The 15,005-nt window shown below is 37.7% G+C and overlaps 1 protein-coding gene across 5 annotated transcripts in view; it reads right to left on the reverse strand.

Moving 5' to 3' along the window:
* RABEP1 (rabaptin, RAB GTPase binding effector protein 1) overlaps positions 1–15,005 on the reverse strand; it is a 119,905-nt gene that overhangs the window by 53,091 nt on the left and 51,809 nt on the right. For 4 of the 5 annotated variants that reach the window (XR_010318439.1, XM_064271630.1, XM_064271631.1 and 1 more), the window contains 2 exons: positions 3,380–3,583; positions 939–1,099 (listed from right to left, as the gene is read on the reverse strand). Coding sequence is in view for 4 of the 5 variants with exons in the window: in XM_064271630.1 (XP_064127700.1) it covers positions 939–1,099; positions 3,380–3,583 (365 nt within the window). In the remaining variant the exon portion in view is untranslated. Of the gene's footprint in view, positions 1–938; positions 1,100–3,379; positions 3,584–11,706; positions 13,778–15,005 lie in introns of all 5 variants that reach the window. The other variant, XM_023556334.2, reaches the window with a different exon arrangement.

The following is a 15,005-nucleotide window of genomic DNA, read 5'->3' on the forward strand; positions in this document are numbered from 1 at the left end:
AAGAATTTGAATTATAATCTTCTAAAATGAAAAAACAGAAAAAAACTATTTCTCAGTGTTCAAGCTTTTGTTTTGGAGGTTGGTTCTCAGACAGTTTCCACATTATTGAAAAATATTAAATAACCTTCTAAATACATTAACAGTGGTCTATATATGAACCAAGAATTCAGAACCAAGGAGTAGGATTAATCCAATTGAAAAGAAAAAATTCTAATAAGTATATGTGGTTTTAAATATGTCTACGTATATAAATTAATAAATCAAAAGTTTATATAATCAAGCTGGCCAAAAAGCTTCAAAACTGGGAAAATGGCTCACCTGTTCAGCCATAATACGGTATGCTCAGGTATAATACATGGTACATTCATCACACAGGAACAAAGGTATTTTTAGAAAAAAAGAAAACTAACATCTGTTCTGAGCCTTTTGTTTAGACACAATCACCAAGCAGTAACATTCATTTAACGAATCTTTATTGAGCACTTAGCATTTAGAATATATAAATCAACAAGATTCCTGCCCTCAGGGAGCTTATGTTCTAGCAAGAAGAGAAAGGAAGGAAACAATAAACATAATAAATAGGTGTATACTTTAAGGACACACGTGCTGCTGGAAAAAAAACCTGGAGCAGGGTAACAGAGCTCAGAGGAGTGGCAGTAAACAGGGGAGAGATGGGCAAGCTGCAACGTTGAACAGGGCAGTCAGGATGAGCCACATCTGAGCAAAGATCTGAAGAAGGGGAGGGAGTAAGCCACAGATGTATCTGGGGGAAGAGCATCAAATTATCTGGTACTGTTTTTTTTTTTATATGTAGGCGTCCAAATAGTTCCTGTAACAGAAAACATATACACGCAACTTCTATTACCACAATAATATTAGTTGAAGCACTTTGCATTTTGGATTCAAATATTTGTACAGATGAATACATTCCTTCATACCTTTTTCATTTCATTTTCTAAATTTTCCTCCTCTTGACCTTCAGACAGCCTCCTCCTCAAATCAGCTATTTCCCTCTCTGCGGACTCTCGATACTGTGCCCACTGTGTTCGCTCCTGCTCCAGCCTGAGGTGGAACTGATGCTCATAGTCACGAACCGTTTCTATAAAACATCACCAAATATTTCACATCTAAGCATTGTGAAAAAATGTTCTGGCATGCTAAAACTTAAAAAGGAGTTATAGAAAGAGCTTATGCCTAATTTCTGGGAAGTTTTTAATTCACTTTAAAAAAACACTAAAATTTCTAAGTTCTCACTATGTGTAGAAACTGTTCTAATTTTCAAAATAAACTCGTGTCATGTATTATTTTACAGATGAGGAAAACTTAGGAAAGGTTAAATAATTTGGCCAATATTTCATAGCCAGAAAGTGGCAGGGCTAAAATTGAAAGCTCAGGCCAACTCCAAATTCTGTGTTCTCAACCACCACACTGTGGCTCCCAAAACAAATATAACATGACTTCCCGATGCAATTACTTCAAATTGTGAGAAAAGAGAAACATTTCTGGAATATTTTACTCTAACCCAAGATTCTAAACTGAGACAAATTCCAGAAAGTCTCTATAAAATACCTTACCTTTAATATAATTTAAAAACGTTTATGTGACAGACACTGCTTGTTGCCCATTAATATCTGCTCTTCCTTTTCCTTATTAACAAATTTTGTTTCAGGAGTCAACGTGTCCAGTTAAAACAAAACTCCTTTTTTTCCAGTTTCTCTTGCAGTTATGGGTGACCACATACTTATCGCCAATAAAGTGTGAAGTGGGTATATGCCAGAGATTCCGAGAAAACTTTTGCTTTTCTGATGCAGATTGTAGAAAGAACAGCCCCGAGGCAGAAACGAAATTGAAAACCACATGCTAAGGATGAAGAAACAGAGGGATGGAAGGAGTCTGGGGCACCGGTGGGATCATGAAACCCTTATACCAGCCCTGGATTACCTACCTCTGGACTCCTTGTTGTATGAGAAAAATAAACTGCTATTTGGTAAGTCACTATAGTCTGGTTTGTTACAGGAGGCCTAAAGAAGTCCCCAGGTAAAAGCCACAAACTCAGAAACAGGAACTTTGTTTGGGCTGGCCTTACCTGCCTTCTTCCAAAGAGTACCACAGCAGAAAATAAAACACAAATATGAAGATGGGAAAAAAGCCATCACTATTTCACATTTATAATATTAACTAAACTAATTCCCGGAACCCAAAGATATAGGGGGAAACTTCTATCGCTTTCTCAGAAATACGGGAAGCAATTAAGCACCAGCGCCAACATGAGATAAAGAATAAACTATAGGTAAACCCCAGTGGCGTAGTGGTTAAGTGCTACAGCTGCTAACCAAAAGGTCAGCAGTTCAAATTCGCCAGGCACTCCTTGGAAACTCTACGGGGCAGTTCTACTCTGCCCTATAGGGTCGTTATAAGTCAGAACCGACTCGGACAACAGTGGGTTTGGTTTGTTTTTTTGATTTAATCCTTGACTTACAACAGGGTTCCGTTCGGACAACTCCCTCCTAAGTTTGTTCTGAATTAAGCTGAATACCTCTTTTTTTTCTTTACTTTTCATTATTATTGCCTTTTATTATCAGTATCTTTATAAATCCAATCTTTGTCTTTGGCGGCTGGAAATATTACATATAAACTCACAGATATGATGACATTAGTAAATTATATACTGCAACTTTTAGTGCCACATATTACTAACAGTAAAGTATACAAAAAAAAAGCATGGTCGTAAGTGCAGTTCGTCATAACTCAAGTATGTCATAAGTCGGGGACTACCTATACTTCTCTTCCTTTAGACCAAGGGTCACAACTGACCACCCATAAAGCCTATTCTAGCCCATATGCCATTCGATCCCACAGATGGTAGTTATTTTTTTTTTTAATTAGAAGATTTCATATTAAAAAAAAAATCTAAAAGATATAGCAACACTAGACTGGAAGGGCAATAACTGGCTGGAGGTTAATATGTGTAAGTAGTAACATCACCCTGAGCGCCTTCTAGTTCAGCTCACTTCCTGTGTCCATTCAATTTTATTCACCAGCATTGTCTGCATGATTCCTACAGGAAAATCCATTTTTGAGCCCTGCTTTAAACTTCATTTAATGCTGTATCTCTGCAACACTCTCACTATAACTCCCCATTATTAAATCTGTTAAAGACACAGAAGGTCTATCCATCTGCGTTATCACTGGCTTCCCTTTTATCTTACGCAGATGATAATACATCTTGAAGACAGTACATAAAGGCACAAATGAAACTCAGGATATGCTTTAAGGGTCTCTGAAAATGGTCAATTGATTCTAATAATTGAAACATTTCAATCTTCAAAAATCATAAAATAGATCTATAAAAGTCAACAAGGCTGTTTTTTGCTTTTACCTTTCATAACAGCCTGAAGTGATGCAACTTCTTCCCTCCACTGTCTTTTCACTTCATCTATAGCTTCTTGCTTGGTGTTCTCAGAGACTGTGGCAATGGCCTTGATATTCTCCATTTCTGCTTGCGCTTCCCATAGCTGTGTCCGCAGGTGCCCCAGGTCATCTTGCGCAGCTTGTAACACTGCATTTTGCCTCTTCAGATCCTCTGGGGAAAAGAGTGAAAGCATTAATGAGGGGTTCACTTTTACCATGCTGACATTTTAATGAACGAATTAAGTTTCAACATAAAAATGTTAACTTAAAAAAATGACATCAATTTAACAGAGGTAATACTTACGGTTATGCTGGGTGTCACAAATCAATTAATTATTAACTATCTATCTAACAATATAAGTCCCTGAGTGGCAAAAACAGTTAACCGCTTGGCTACTAACCGAAAGGCTGGAGGTTCAAATCCACCCAGAAACACCTTGGAAGAAAGGCCTGGAGATCTACTTCCCAAAAACCAGCCATTAAAAACCCTATGGATCACTGTTCTACTCTGAAATACTTGGGGTCACCAGTGAATCAGAATCGACTTGACGGCAACTGGCTTGGTTTTGGTTTGGATCTAAGAATACAGTTGTTAAGGCCATAGTTTTAGAGTTAAATTTAGGCTCTTCTACTCACTGGCTAAAGTGATCTTGGTCAGGTTATTTAACTCCTCTGACCTCAATTTCCACATCTATAAAATGAGGATAAAAATACATACCTCACAAGGTTTTTTAAGGGTAAAATAATTTATTGAAAATGCTTAGTACATTACACTCAATAAATGGTAAATAAAAGAAAGTCAGATCACATGGCAGTTACTAGATCCAGGTTCTTTAAGATCAGGATTGATTCCTTAGCTTCTCCTTACCGTCTCTTAAAAACTAGGTTGATCCGATGTGCCCACTGCATGGTTTAAGCCTAGGTAGGATGTATGTTAGGCCAAACTGTCTTCCAAAATGATGAACCTACCAACGGTATATAGGGGTTTGCCTGTTTTCCCAAATCCTTACCTACAATCACTATTTTCCTTTTTTTTTTTAAATTCTTGCCAAGATCACGGGTGAAAACGGTCATCGTTTTAATCTATGTTTCCCTGACTGAGTTTGAGTATCTTTTCACACATTTATCAGTGATCTGTATTTCCTCTTTGGTGATATCCTGTACGCATGTTTCTAGTGAGTTGAGTTTTTCTTCTGATTTGGAAGAGCGTTTTATATATCCTGGATACTAACTCTGCATTCTCTTAAAGAACTTCTCCCAGTCAACTGCTGTTTCTCTAACTTCTTTTTCGTATCTTCTGCCATATAAAAACTAGATAATATTTACGAAGAAAAACTTCATGTCTGCAAAACCATCAGTTCCTTTACAGAGTTCAATACCTAAACCAGACTGGGTCATTAAAAGAATTTAAGATCTAATTCTGCTACTAACCAAGCTGTGTGACTTTATGGGAATCACAAGGCCATCAAGCCTCAGTTTCCTCACAAGTGGCAACATCATCTCTGCATCAATTTCTAACTTGTAAAAATAAATGAAAGAACTTTTAAAGGGTGTGACAAGAACTACCATTAACAATCAGTCACAGAAATCAATAATTTGGCATTCTAAGTCACAGGAGGAAAATCTAGTCACTAATTATAAGTCAGTTAAGAAATCTTTACTCTCTCAAAAAATGCAAACAAATATCAAACCCAAATATTAGTCTTCAGCATGTCTCCACAGAGTTAAAAGTGGCATAGAAAGCCTGGGAACTATCAGCTTTTACTTCAGGTTTACATATATACACACATACACCTATACACCTACACATCACTTACTGACTAGCTCATTATTCAATATTTCACATTTATGACGATAGTGAAAAATATACTATCCTACTATTTTGCACATCAATGACACGTCTGGCAGTAACAAACACTGAGGTAAGAGTAACGCTGGCTGTGATGGTTAAAGTTACGTGTCAGCTTGGCTGGGCCATGGTTCTCAGTGGTTTGACAGTTACATAATGATGTGATTTGGCAGTTATGTAATGATGCAGTCATCTTCTATTTTGTGATCTGTTGCAGTCACCCTCCATTTTTGCATAATGCCGATTTTCGTGTAACACCCTGGTCTTTGAAACCCAACCATGTCAATGAGTAAGAAGTGGGTGTATTATGTTTTTAAAACAGGAGACAAACAGAGGGTTAAGATAGAAAAGCTTAAAGTTCAAAACTGATTTTTGTATATTTATCTTCTATCCTGTAATTCTGCTGAACTCTTTTACTAGTTCATATAGTTTTTTGGTGAACTCCTTAGGGTTTTCTATATAAAAGATCACATTATATAAGAATAGAGTTAAGATAGTTTTCCTTCTTTCTTTCTAATCTGAATTTTTTTTCTTTCATTTTCTTCACTAATTGCCCAGGCTAGAACCTCCAGTCCACTGTGAATAGAAATAAAAAGAATAGACATCATTGTCCTTTTCCTAAGGTTACGATTAAGTATGATGTGATGGAGTTTTTGTAGCTGACCTTTATTAGGCTGATGAAGTGCTCTTCTATTCCTAGTTTGCTGAGTGTTTGATTTTGTTAAAATTTTTTTTGTGTGTGTTGTCTATTGAGATGGTCACATGGTTTTTATTTTTCATTCTATTGATAAGGTTTACACATTGATTTCTGAATGCTGAACAAACCTTCCATTCCTAGAATAAATCCCATTTGGCCGTGGTGTAAAATCCTTTTCATGAGTTGCTGAATTTGGTTTGCAGTATTTTGTTGAGGATTTCTGTATTTATACTGATAAGTAATATTGGTCTGTGCCTTTCTTTCTTGTCATGTCTTTGTTGGTTCTGATACCAGGATAATACTAGCTTCATAAAATGAGTTTGGCAGTGCCCCTCCTATTTTTGAGGAGAGTTTGTGAAGGATTGGTGTTAATTCTTCTTCAAACATTTAGTAACATTCACTAGTGAAGCCATCTGGGCATGGGGTTTTTGGTTTTTTTTTTAAGGTAGTTTTTAAATTACTATTTCAATCTCTTTATTTTTGTTATGGTCTAATCAGATTTTCTATTTCTTCTTGAGTCAGTTTTTCCCCCTTGAGTCAGTTTTGATAATTTGTATTTTTCTGGGAATTTGTCCCTTTCATCTAACTTGTCCAGTGTATTGGCATACAATTGTTCATAATATTCTCTTATAATTTCTTTTATTTCTGTAAACCAAACCAAAAACCCCGTTGCTGTCATGTCAATTTCTACTCACAGCAACACTACAGGACAGAGTAGAACTACCCCCATAGGGTTTCCAAGGCTGTAAATCTTTACAGAAGCAGACTGCCACATCTTTCTCCCATGAAGCAACTGGTGGGTTCTAACAATCAACCTTTCAGTTAGCATCCAAGTGCTTTAACCAAGGTGCCACCTGGGCTCCTATTTCCGTAAGGTCACTAGCAATTTCCGTTTTCACTTCTTGGTCAACCTAGCCACTTTGTCAAATTTGCTGATCTTTTCAAAGAATCAGCTTTGCTTCACTGATTTTCATTATTTTGTTCTTTATTTTATTAATTTCTGCTTTAATCTTTATTATTTCTATCCTCCTACTTGCTTTTCTATTTCCAGTGTCTCAAAGTAGGTTAGGTTATTGATTTTAGATACTTCTTTTTTAATGTAGACATTTACAGCTATAAATTTCCCTCAAAGCACTGCTTTAGTTCCATCCCATAAATGTTGGTGTGTTGTGTCTTCATTTTCATTCATCTCAAAGTATTTTCTAATTTCCTTGTAATTTCTTGTTTGCCGTCCCATAAATATTGGTATGTTGTGACTTCATTTTCATTCACCTCAAAGTATTTTCTAACTTCCTTGTAATCTCTTGTTTGCCATCCCATAAATGTTGGTATCTTGTGTCTTCATTTTCACTCATCTCAAAGTATTTTCTAATTTCCTTGTAATTTCTTGTTTGACCCATTGATTATTTAGAAGTATGTTGTCAAATTCCCACATATTTGTGAGTTACCAAAATTTCTACTTATTCATGATGTAAAATTTTATTCCATTGTGATCAGAGAACATACTTTGTACTACTCTAATTCTTTTTAAATTTGTTGAGGTTTACTTTATGACTTTGGAGAATGTTCCATGGGGACTTCAGAAACATGTTCACTCTGCTGTTGCTGGGTGAAGTGTTCCATAGATAAGTGTTGGTTTATAATGTTGTTCAAATCATCTGTTTCTTTGCTAATGTCCTGCTTAGTTACCCTATCCATTGTTGAAAATGGAGTACTTAAGACTCCAGTTACTACTGTTCAATTGTTTATTTCTGCCGTCTTTAAATATTTACGATTTTAGAGAAAATTTACATAGCAAATTAGGTTCTATATGCATTATTCAGAAATGCTTGTGGTGTAGTGGTTAAGTGCTAGTGCTATAGCTGCTAACCAAAAGGTCGGCAGTTTGAATCCACCAGGCGCTCCTTGGAAATGCTATGGGGAAGTCGTACTCTGTCCTTCGACTCAAGAGCAAAGGGTAAGGTATATATATTACTCAGTGACACGGTTACACTTTTCACGTCAGCACTCTCATTATGGGGTGCAGTGAATTACTTCATACAGCCCTTCTAGCCATAGTCTTTGTGACTTCCACACAATGATTGGGTGGAACTATGCAAATAAGGTATTTGTGGCCTACCAAGGAGATTCGACAATTTGCTAATAATGCAAATAAGGTGTATAGCACCCTTGTGGGGGGCATGAGACCATGCAAATAAGGTATATGGAACCTTAACGAGGGGATTGGTCACTTCTGCCATTCTGCTAGGCTTAAAATGAGCCAGAGGAGGAACGGAGGGCCTCACAACCAAGAAAGAAGACCTAAGAGTAGAACACATCCTTTGGACCCAGGATCCCTACACTGACAACCTCCTAGATCCAGGAGAGAGAGACAGCTATAACACTGGAGACTGCGAGAAGCAGCTGCGGAGAAATGGTGGCAGCAGAGGCAGAACCAAGAGACCAGCAGGAGACAGCGCAGTGGGCTTCCTGGCCCATGGAGCAAGAGAGCTGAGAGCCTTTGGGCAGGAGGCTTGCTGGTTGAGTGGGGTGCCTCCAGGCACTTGTCCGTGGAGCTAGGCTTCCCAGCCCACAGAGCGAGAGAGCTAATCTCCTTCGGGCCAAGACTTCCTGGCAGAGTGGGGGGCCTCTGAGCATTTACTGGCAGAGCTAAGGAGCTTTGTAGCACTTGCCCAAGCAAGGCAGAGACTGGGCCGAGGGGCTGAGAACCAGAGAGGGCCCTGCCTGCAGCACAGCTGAGAAGGGGCTGTGCTAATCAAAGAACTGTATCCTAAGTCCTTCCTGATCCTGAATTGTAAACTGTTACTTCCCTAATAAATCCCATAACTGTGAATATGGTCTGTGAGTTCTGTGCAGTCACTGCAATGAATTATTGAACCTAGCAGAGAAGGAGAAAGGCAGTGGGAGGGATGGCTGGTGTCAGAATTGTTAAAAAGAGTGGTGACAGGAGATATGTCTGACCTCTGCCACACCATTTTTACACATTATTTCCATCCTGGTTGTTCTGTTTCTATTAATCTAGCTTCCTTGTCCTCTCCCCTGCCCTTACCTCCCATCTTTGGTCTAGTATAGAAGTTGACCATTAGGTCTCACTCAGATGATTGTTTGGAGAAGCACAGTACTCACAAGTGATAGTATTTATTTTATGAGCCACTCTGTCTTTTGGCTGATAGGTGACCTCTGGGAGTGGTCTGGGTTCCAAGCTAAAGGGTATCCCAGGATGATAGTCTTGGGGTTCCTCTGGTCTCTACCAGTCCAGTAAGTCTGGCCTTTTTCATGAATTTGAGTTTTGTTCTACATTTTTTTCCCATTTTATCTGCGGCCATCTATTGTGTCCCTGGTCAGAACAGTCAGTAATGGCAGTCAGGCACCAACTAGTTCTTGTGGTCTCAAGGTCGGGGAGGCTGTGGTTCATGTAGACTAGTTTTTTAAGTACTTGGCTTCCTTCTTTCTCTTTTGCTCCAGATGCGTAGAGACCGAAAGATGTATCTTAAATGGCTGCTAGCAAGCTTTTAAGATTCCAGACACTACTCACCAAACTAGGATGCAGAACATTCACTTTATGAGCTATGTTACGCCAATTGACCAAGTTGCCCCCACGACTATGGTCCTAAGCCCTCACACCCAGTAACCCAATCCCACAAAGCATGTGGTTTTGTCTAGGAAGTATCCATAACTGTGCCCCCATGTGCTTTATTTTAAATATATATATATACACACACATATATATGCAGCACACATAAACATGTGTATACATTAGCCTACAGAAACACCTATACATGCACACCCGTATATTCGTATGTACTTATCTATACGTATATAAGCATACACATCTACCTATGCAACCACACACTTATTTTTTGGTTATCACTGTTGTTAGGAGCCCTGGTGGCACAGTGGTTGGGCACTTGGCTACTAACTGAAGGGTTGGTGGTTCCAACCCACCAGCCACACTGCAGGGGAAAGATGTGGCAGTCTGCTTCTGTAAAGATTTATGGCCTTGGAAACCCTGAGGGAGTTCTACTCTATCCCCCAGTTACCATGAGTCAGAATCGATCGGCAGCAGCAGGTGGGTTTATTACTGCTGTTGCAAAATTGTTTAAGTTGTGGCTTTCACCAAAATTGTCCCTTATTCTTACATCAACTTTTATTTTGGCCAAGTTGTACTGATTTCACCCCTAATTTGCTACTGCCTTACCCATCACAGAAATTATTGTCTACTATCTAAAATATCTAAAAAGTGATTTCCCCTCCCTCTTCCTCCCGTCGCTGGTAATGACCAAAGAATGTTGCTTTCTGTATGCATAGCTATTCTTGTCTTTTTGTAATAGTGAGATCATATGGTGTTTGTCCTTTTGTGATTGATTTACTTCACTCAGCATAATGTCCTCTGGATTCACCCATTATAGCATATTTTGAGAACTCATCGTTATTCTTTATGACTGTATAGTATTCCAGCATGTGTATGTACCAGTTTATCCACTCATCTGCTGATGGGCAGTTAGATTGTTTCCATCTTTTTGTTACTGTGAATAATGCTGCAACGAACCTACGTTGCATATATCTCCTTGTGTCAGTAGTTTTAGTTCTCTAGGGTATACCTAGGAGCAGGATTGCTAGATCATATGGTATGTGCATTTCTAGCTTTTTAAGGAAAAAGCCATACCATTTTCCATAGTGGCTGTACCAGTTTATCACCCCACCAGCAGTGGAGCATGGTTCCAATCTCCCCACAACCTCACGAGCACTTGTTTTCTGTCAGTGCCATTTTTGCAGGGGTGAGACTGTATCTCGTTTAGTTTTGATTTGCATCTCTCTGATGGCTAATGATCACGGGCATCTCTCCATGTATTTGTTGGTCACCTGAATGTCCTCTTTGGTGAAGGTTAAGGTTCATTCACGTCCTTTGACCAGTTTTTAATTGGGCTGTCTTTTTGTTGCTGAGTTACTGAAGTTTTCTATATAGTTCTGCCATCTTTTGTTAGTTTTCTTGCTTCATGTATTTTGGATTTTGGTTGTTAGGTACATATGTATTTACATTTATTGTATCTTCCTGATGAACTGACCCTTTCATCATTATCAAATGTCTCTTCACATGTAGTAGCTTTGTTTTAAAATTTATTATGGCTGATAAGTATATAACCACTCCAGCTTACTTGTGCTAGCTAGTTTCAAGATAAACCTCTTTTCATTCTTTTACTTTCAATCTATTTGTATCTTTGAATCTAAAGTGTGTCTCCTAGAGGCAGCATATAGTTCAATCTTATTTTTTTAATCCAGTCTAAAATTCTCTGCCTTTTGATTGGTTATTATTGATATAGCTAGATTTAAGTCAGTCATTTTACTTTTGTTTATCGTATGTCTCATATCTTTTTGGTCCCTCTATTTCTTCTTTACTGCTTTCTTTTGCATTAAGTAAATATTTTCCAATGTAATATTTTAATTCCTTTGATGATTGTTTCATTATGTTTATGTGTTATTTCCTTAGTGGTTGCTCTAGGGCTTATCATATAAATCTTACCAAAATCTACTTCAGATTTGTACTAACTTAATTCCAGTGATACAGAAATGTTACTCCTATATAATATTCTTCCCTTTGCCCATATTCATCCTATTATTTTTATACATAATTTATCTGTATGTTACAAATCCAAGGATACATCGTTACAATTAATTTATATAATTTTAAGTCTTTTAAAGAAGCTGAGAGGAGAGCAAAGTACATATTTACAACATTTGTTATACTAACCTTATTTATATTTCTGGTTCTCTTCATTTGTACTTATGGACTAGAATTACAAATCTGGTGTCATCTCTTAGTCCAATACAGTTTTACTCCCACCCACCTCCTTTCGGCTAATATTGGCAAATATATTAAATTTGCATATGTCATAGGCCCAGTAATATAAATATGGCTTCATACAACCGCTTTTTTAAATCAGTTAAGAGAAAAAACAGGCATTTGTACTGTCTGCTATAATTACACAATTACTTTTACTGGTGCTTTTTTTTTCTCATGTGAATTCAAATTACGGCCTGGGGTCCCTTGCTTTCAGCCTGAAGAACTTCCCTCAGTATTTCTTGTTAAGCGAGTCTATTAGAAATAAATCAACTCAGATTTATCTGGGAATGTCGTTACTTCACATAATTCTTGAAAACTACTTTCACCGGATACAGAATCCTTGGTTGGTGGCTTTTTTCCTCCCCTTTGAGCATACTGAATGTTATCCCACTGCCTTCTAGGTTCCATTGCTCTTGATGAGAAGTCAGCTGTTCATCTGAGGTTCCCTTGTAAGCAACAAGTTTTGTTTTTTTCTCTCACTGTTTTCAAGATTGTCTCATTTCAGCATTTTTATTATGATATATCTGTGAGAGGATTCCTTTGTGTTTATCCTATTTGGAGTTCATTAAGTTTCTTTAGGTTAGGGTTCTTCATGAAATTTGGGGAATTCACGGCCATTATTTCTTCAAGTATTTTTTTCTAGTTTTTTTCTTTCCCTTCCTTCGGGCACTCTCATTATGCCAGAGAGCATGATGATGCACTCAACGGTGCCTGAGGCTCTGTTCGTTTTCCTTTATTCTTCTGTGTTCTTTGGATTGCATAATCTTTTGTCAGCTACATTCAAGCCTATTCTTTCTTCTTTCAGTTTAAATTAACTTTTCAACTACTCTAGTGAAGTTTTCATTTCAGTTATTGTGCTTTTCATCTCCAGAATTTTCATTTGATCCTTTTTATAATCTCTCTTTTTATTGACATTTTTTATTTGATGAGACATTGTCATACTATCATTTAATTCTTGCTGTTTTTTTTCCCCCTGTTCTTTGAACATATCTATAATGACTAAGGTCTTTGTTAAATCCAACATCTGGTCAGTCTTAAGCTAGCTTCCATTGAATGCTTTTTTTGCCATGTATGTGTTAATTTTCCTGTATTTATGCATATCTTGTAATTTATTTTTGCTGAAAAATGGGCATTTTAGACATTATATTGTAGCAACTTTGGATGCTGGGCCCACCTCATGCCTCCACCTGGATTAGTTTATGGTTGTTTGCTTCTTTGTTTAGTGACTTGCTGGAATATTTTAGTGAACTCTATAGGGTCACTACGAGTCGGACTGGACTCAAAAATGGGTTTTTGGTTTCAATTACTCCTTCTTATCCCCCAGCAGTGTGAACCCTCTGATACTGCTCCTCAGCCTTGTGCATGTGCACAGTCATCCTGGCATGGGAGTGGTTTTTAGCAAGGCTCCTCTTTGAGTCTCTTTTCCCTGACTACATCCAGCTGCTAAATTTCACTAATTGCTGGCTGATTCCTCTCTTGTATTCAATAATGTTCTGGGGCATAACTTTTTCCACAGGCTGATCCAATTACATTGACGGTCCTTTGCAGAGATCTTGAGGTCAGTGTTTGAGGTTTGTTCTGACTCCAGGAAAACACTTCATAGCTGTTTCTTTTTGTCGTTCTCTCTGGTAAACTAGCTCATCTACGGTTTACCTTATAGCTGTAATGAAATTCCTAATCTACCCTTAATTGCATTTTACCAAAACCTCCACTGTTTTTGAGAGTGCCCTTAAGCTTGAATTTCTCACACTCTGTTCCAAATAAAGCCAGCTCCTTTAAGAGCTTCTGATCAGTTATCTATTTTGCTTCCTGGCTGACCCTTGGGCAAAATCTCTGAGGCGGGATCCAGAGCCAGAGGTGGGTACAGTGGTGCTCTTCTGAGTGACACATCTGCTTTAGAAGCAAGGCACTGGGTCGGAGAGAGTGAGGTGGTAGCTTCTTCTGGTCTTGGTTTGCTCTCTCAGTGTTGACCTCCAACCTACAAACAAGTTGGGGGAAGGGTTATCAGGGTCCCAGTATTCTTAGTGTGCCATGCAAAGTGAAGCCTCCATGCCAATGGGGCCTAGGAAAAAACAACTGACAGAGTGACAGATATCTCCCGTGTACGCATTTGTCACATTTTATCACCTTCTCTTTAATGTGACCCATCCAGGCTATTTTGTTGTTGCTGTTGTTAGTCCCTTTGAGTCAGCTCCAACCCACGACAACCTCAGTCCCATGCCACCTCCATGACAGTTGGTATGTTTGAGCCTGTTGTTTTGGCTATTGTGTCAATTCACCTCACTGAGGGTTTCCCTCATTTTCACTGACTCTTAACTTTATCAAACATGGTTATTTTGTTAGGTACATACAAGTTCATGACTACTACATTTTCTTGGTAGAGTATTTACTATGAGATAGCTTTCTTTATCTTTTCGATGCTTTTTGCCCTAAATCCCAATCTATCATTACCTAGTATGTTTTACTTTTATCTTTAAAAAAAAAAAAAAAAAAAAGTGAATTAGGAAGCTTCTGGTTTTGCTTTTTATAGTCAGATTTATCAGTTTCTGAGATTGGTGTTGTTTCTCATACCCTATAGATTCCCCCAATGTTTATTTTTCTTCTTGCCACTGTGTATCTTTACTAGTTCTTTTAGTGACTTATGTAGGTGATAAAATGCTCTCAGCTTTCGTATGCCTGAAATGTCTATTTTGTCCCCACTCTTGAATGATAATTTAGCTTGATATAAAATTTTAAGTTGACAATTATTTTTTCCCTGCACTTTGAAGATCTTATTTCTTTGTCTTATGAGCTACCTCTTGTCAGTGTAATCATTTATTTTCTCTGGTAGTTTTTAACATTTTCTTCTGACTCCTGATAGTCTACAGTTTTAGATGTGTCAAGGTATGGGTTTACTATTATTCACCTTGCTTCGTACTCAGTATTTATGTTGAAGACTTTTTTTTTTTTTTTCTTTAATGCTTGAAAATTTTTCAGTTATTATCTCTTCACATAGTCTCTTCTGATCCCTCCAGTCTCTTCTCCTGGAACTTTTTAAGTCATGTATTGGAGTCTCTCCATCCACCCTTTATTTCAGCTGTTCTTTGGTATTTCCCTCTCTTTGTCTCACTGGGAAAAGACAATACTGTTTTCAAATTTGCTAAATTCTGTGTGTCTGGCCTATAGTTTAAACCATCTATTAAGTTTATTTCAATTTCTATATTTTG

Source organism: Loxodonta africana, chromosome 18, assembly GCF_030014295.1.
Source record: "Loxodonta africana isolate mLoxAfr1 chromosome 18, mLoxAfr1.hap2, whole genome shotgun sequence".
Classification (NCBI taxonomy): Eukaryota; Metazoa; Chordata; class Mammalia; order Proboscidea; family Elephantidae; genus Loxodonta; species Loxodonta africana.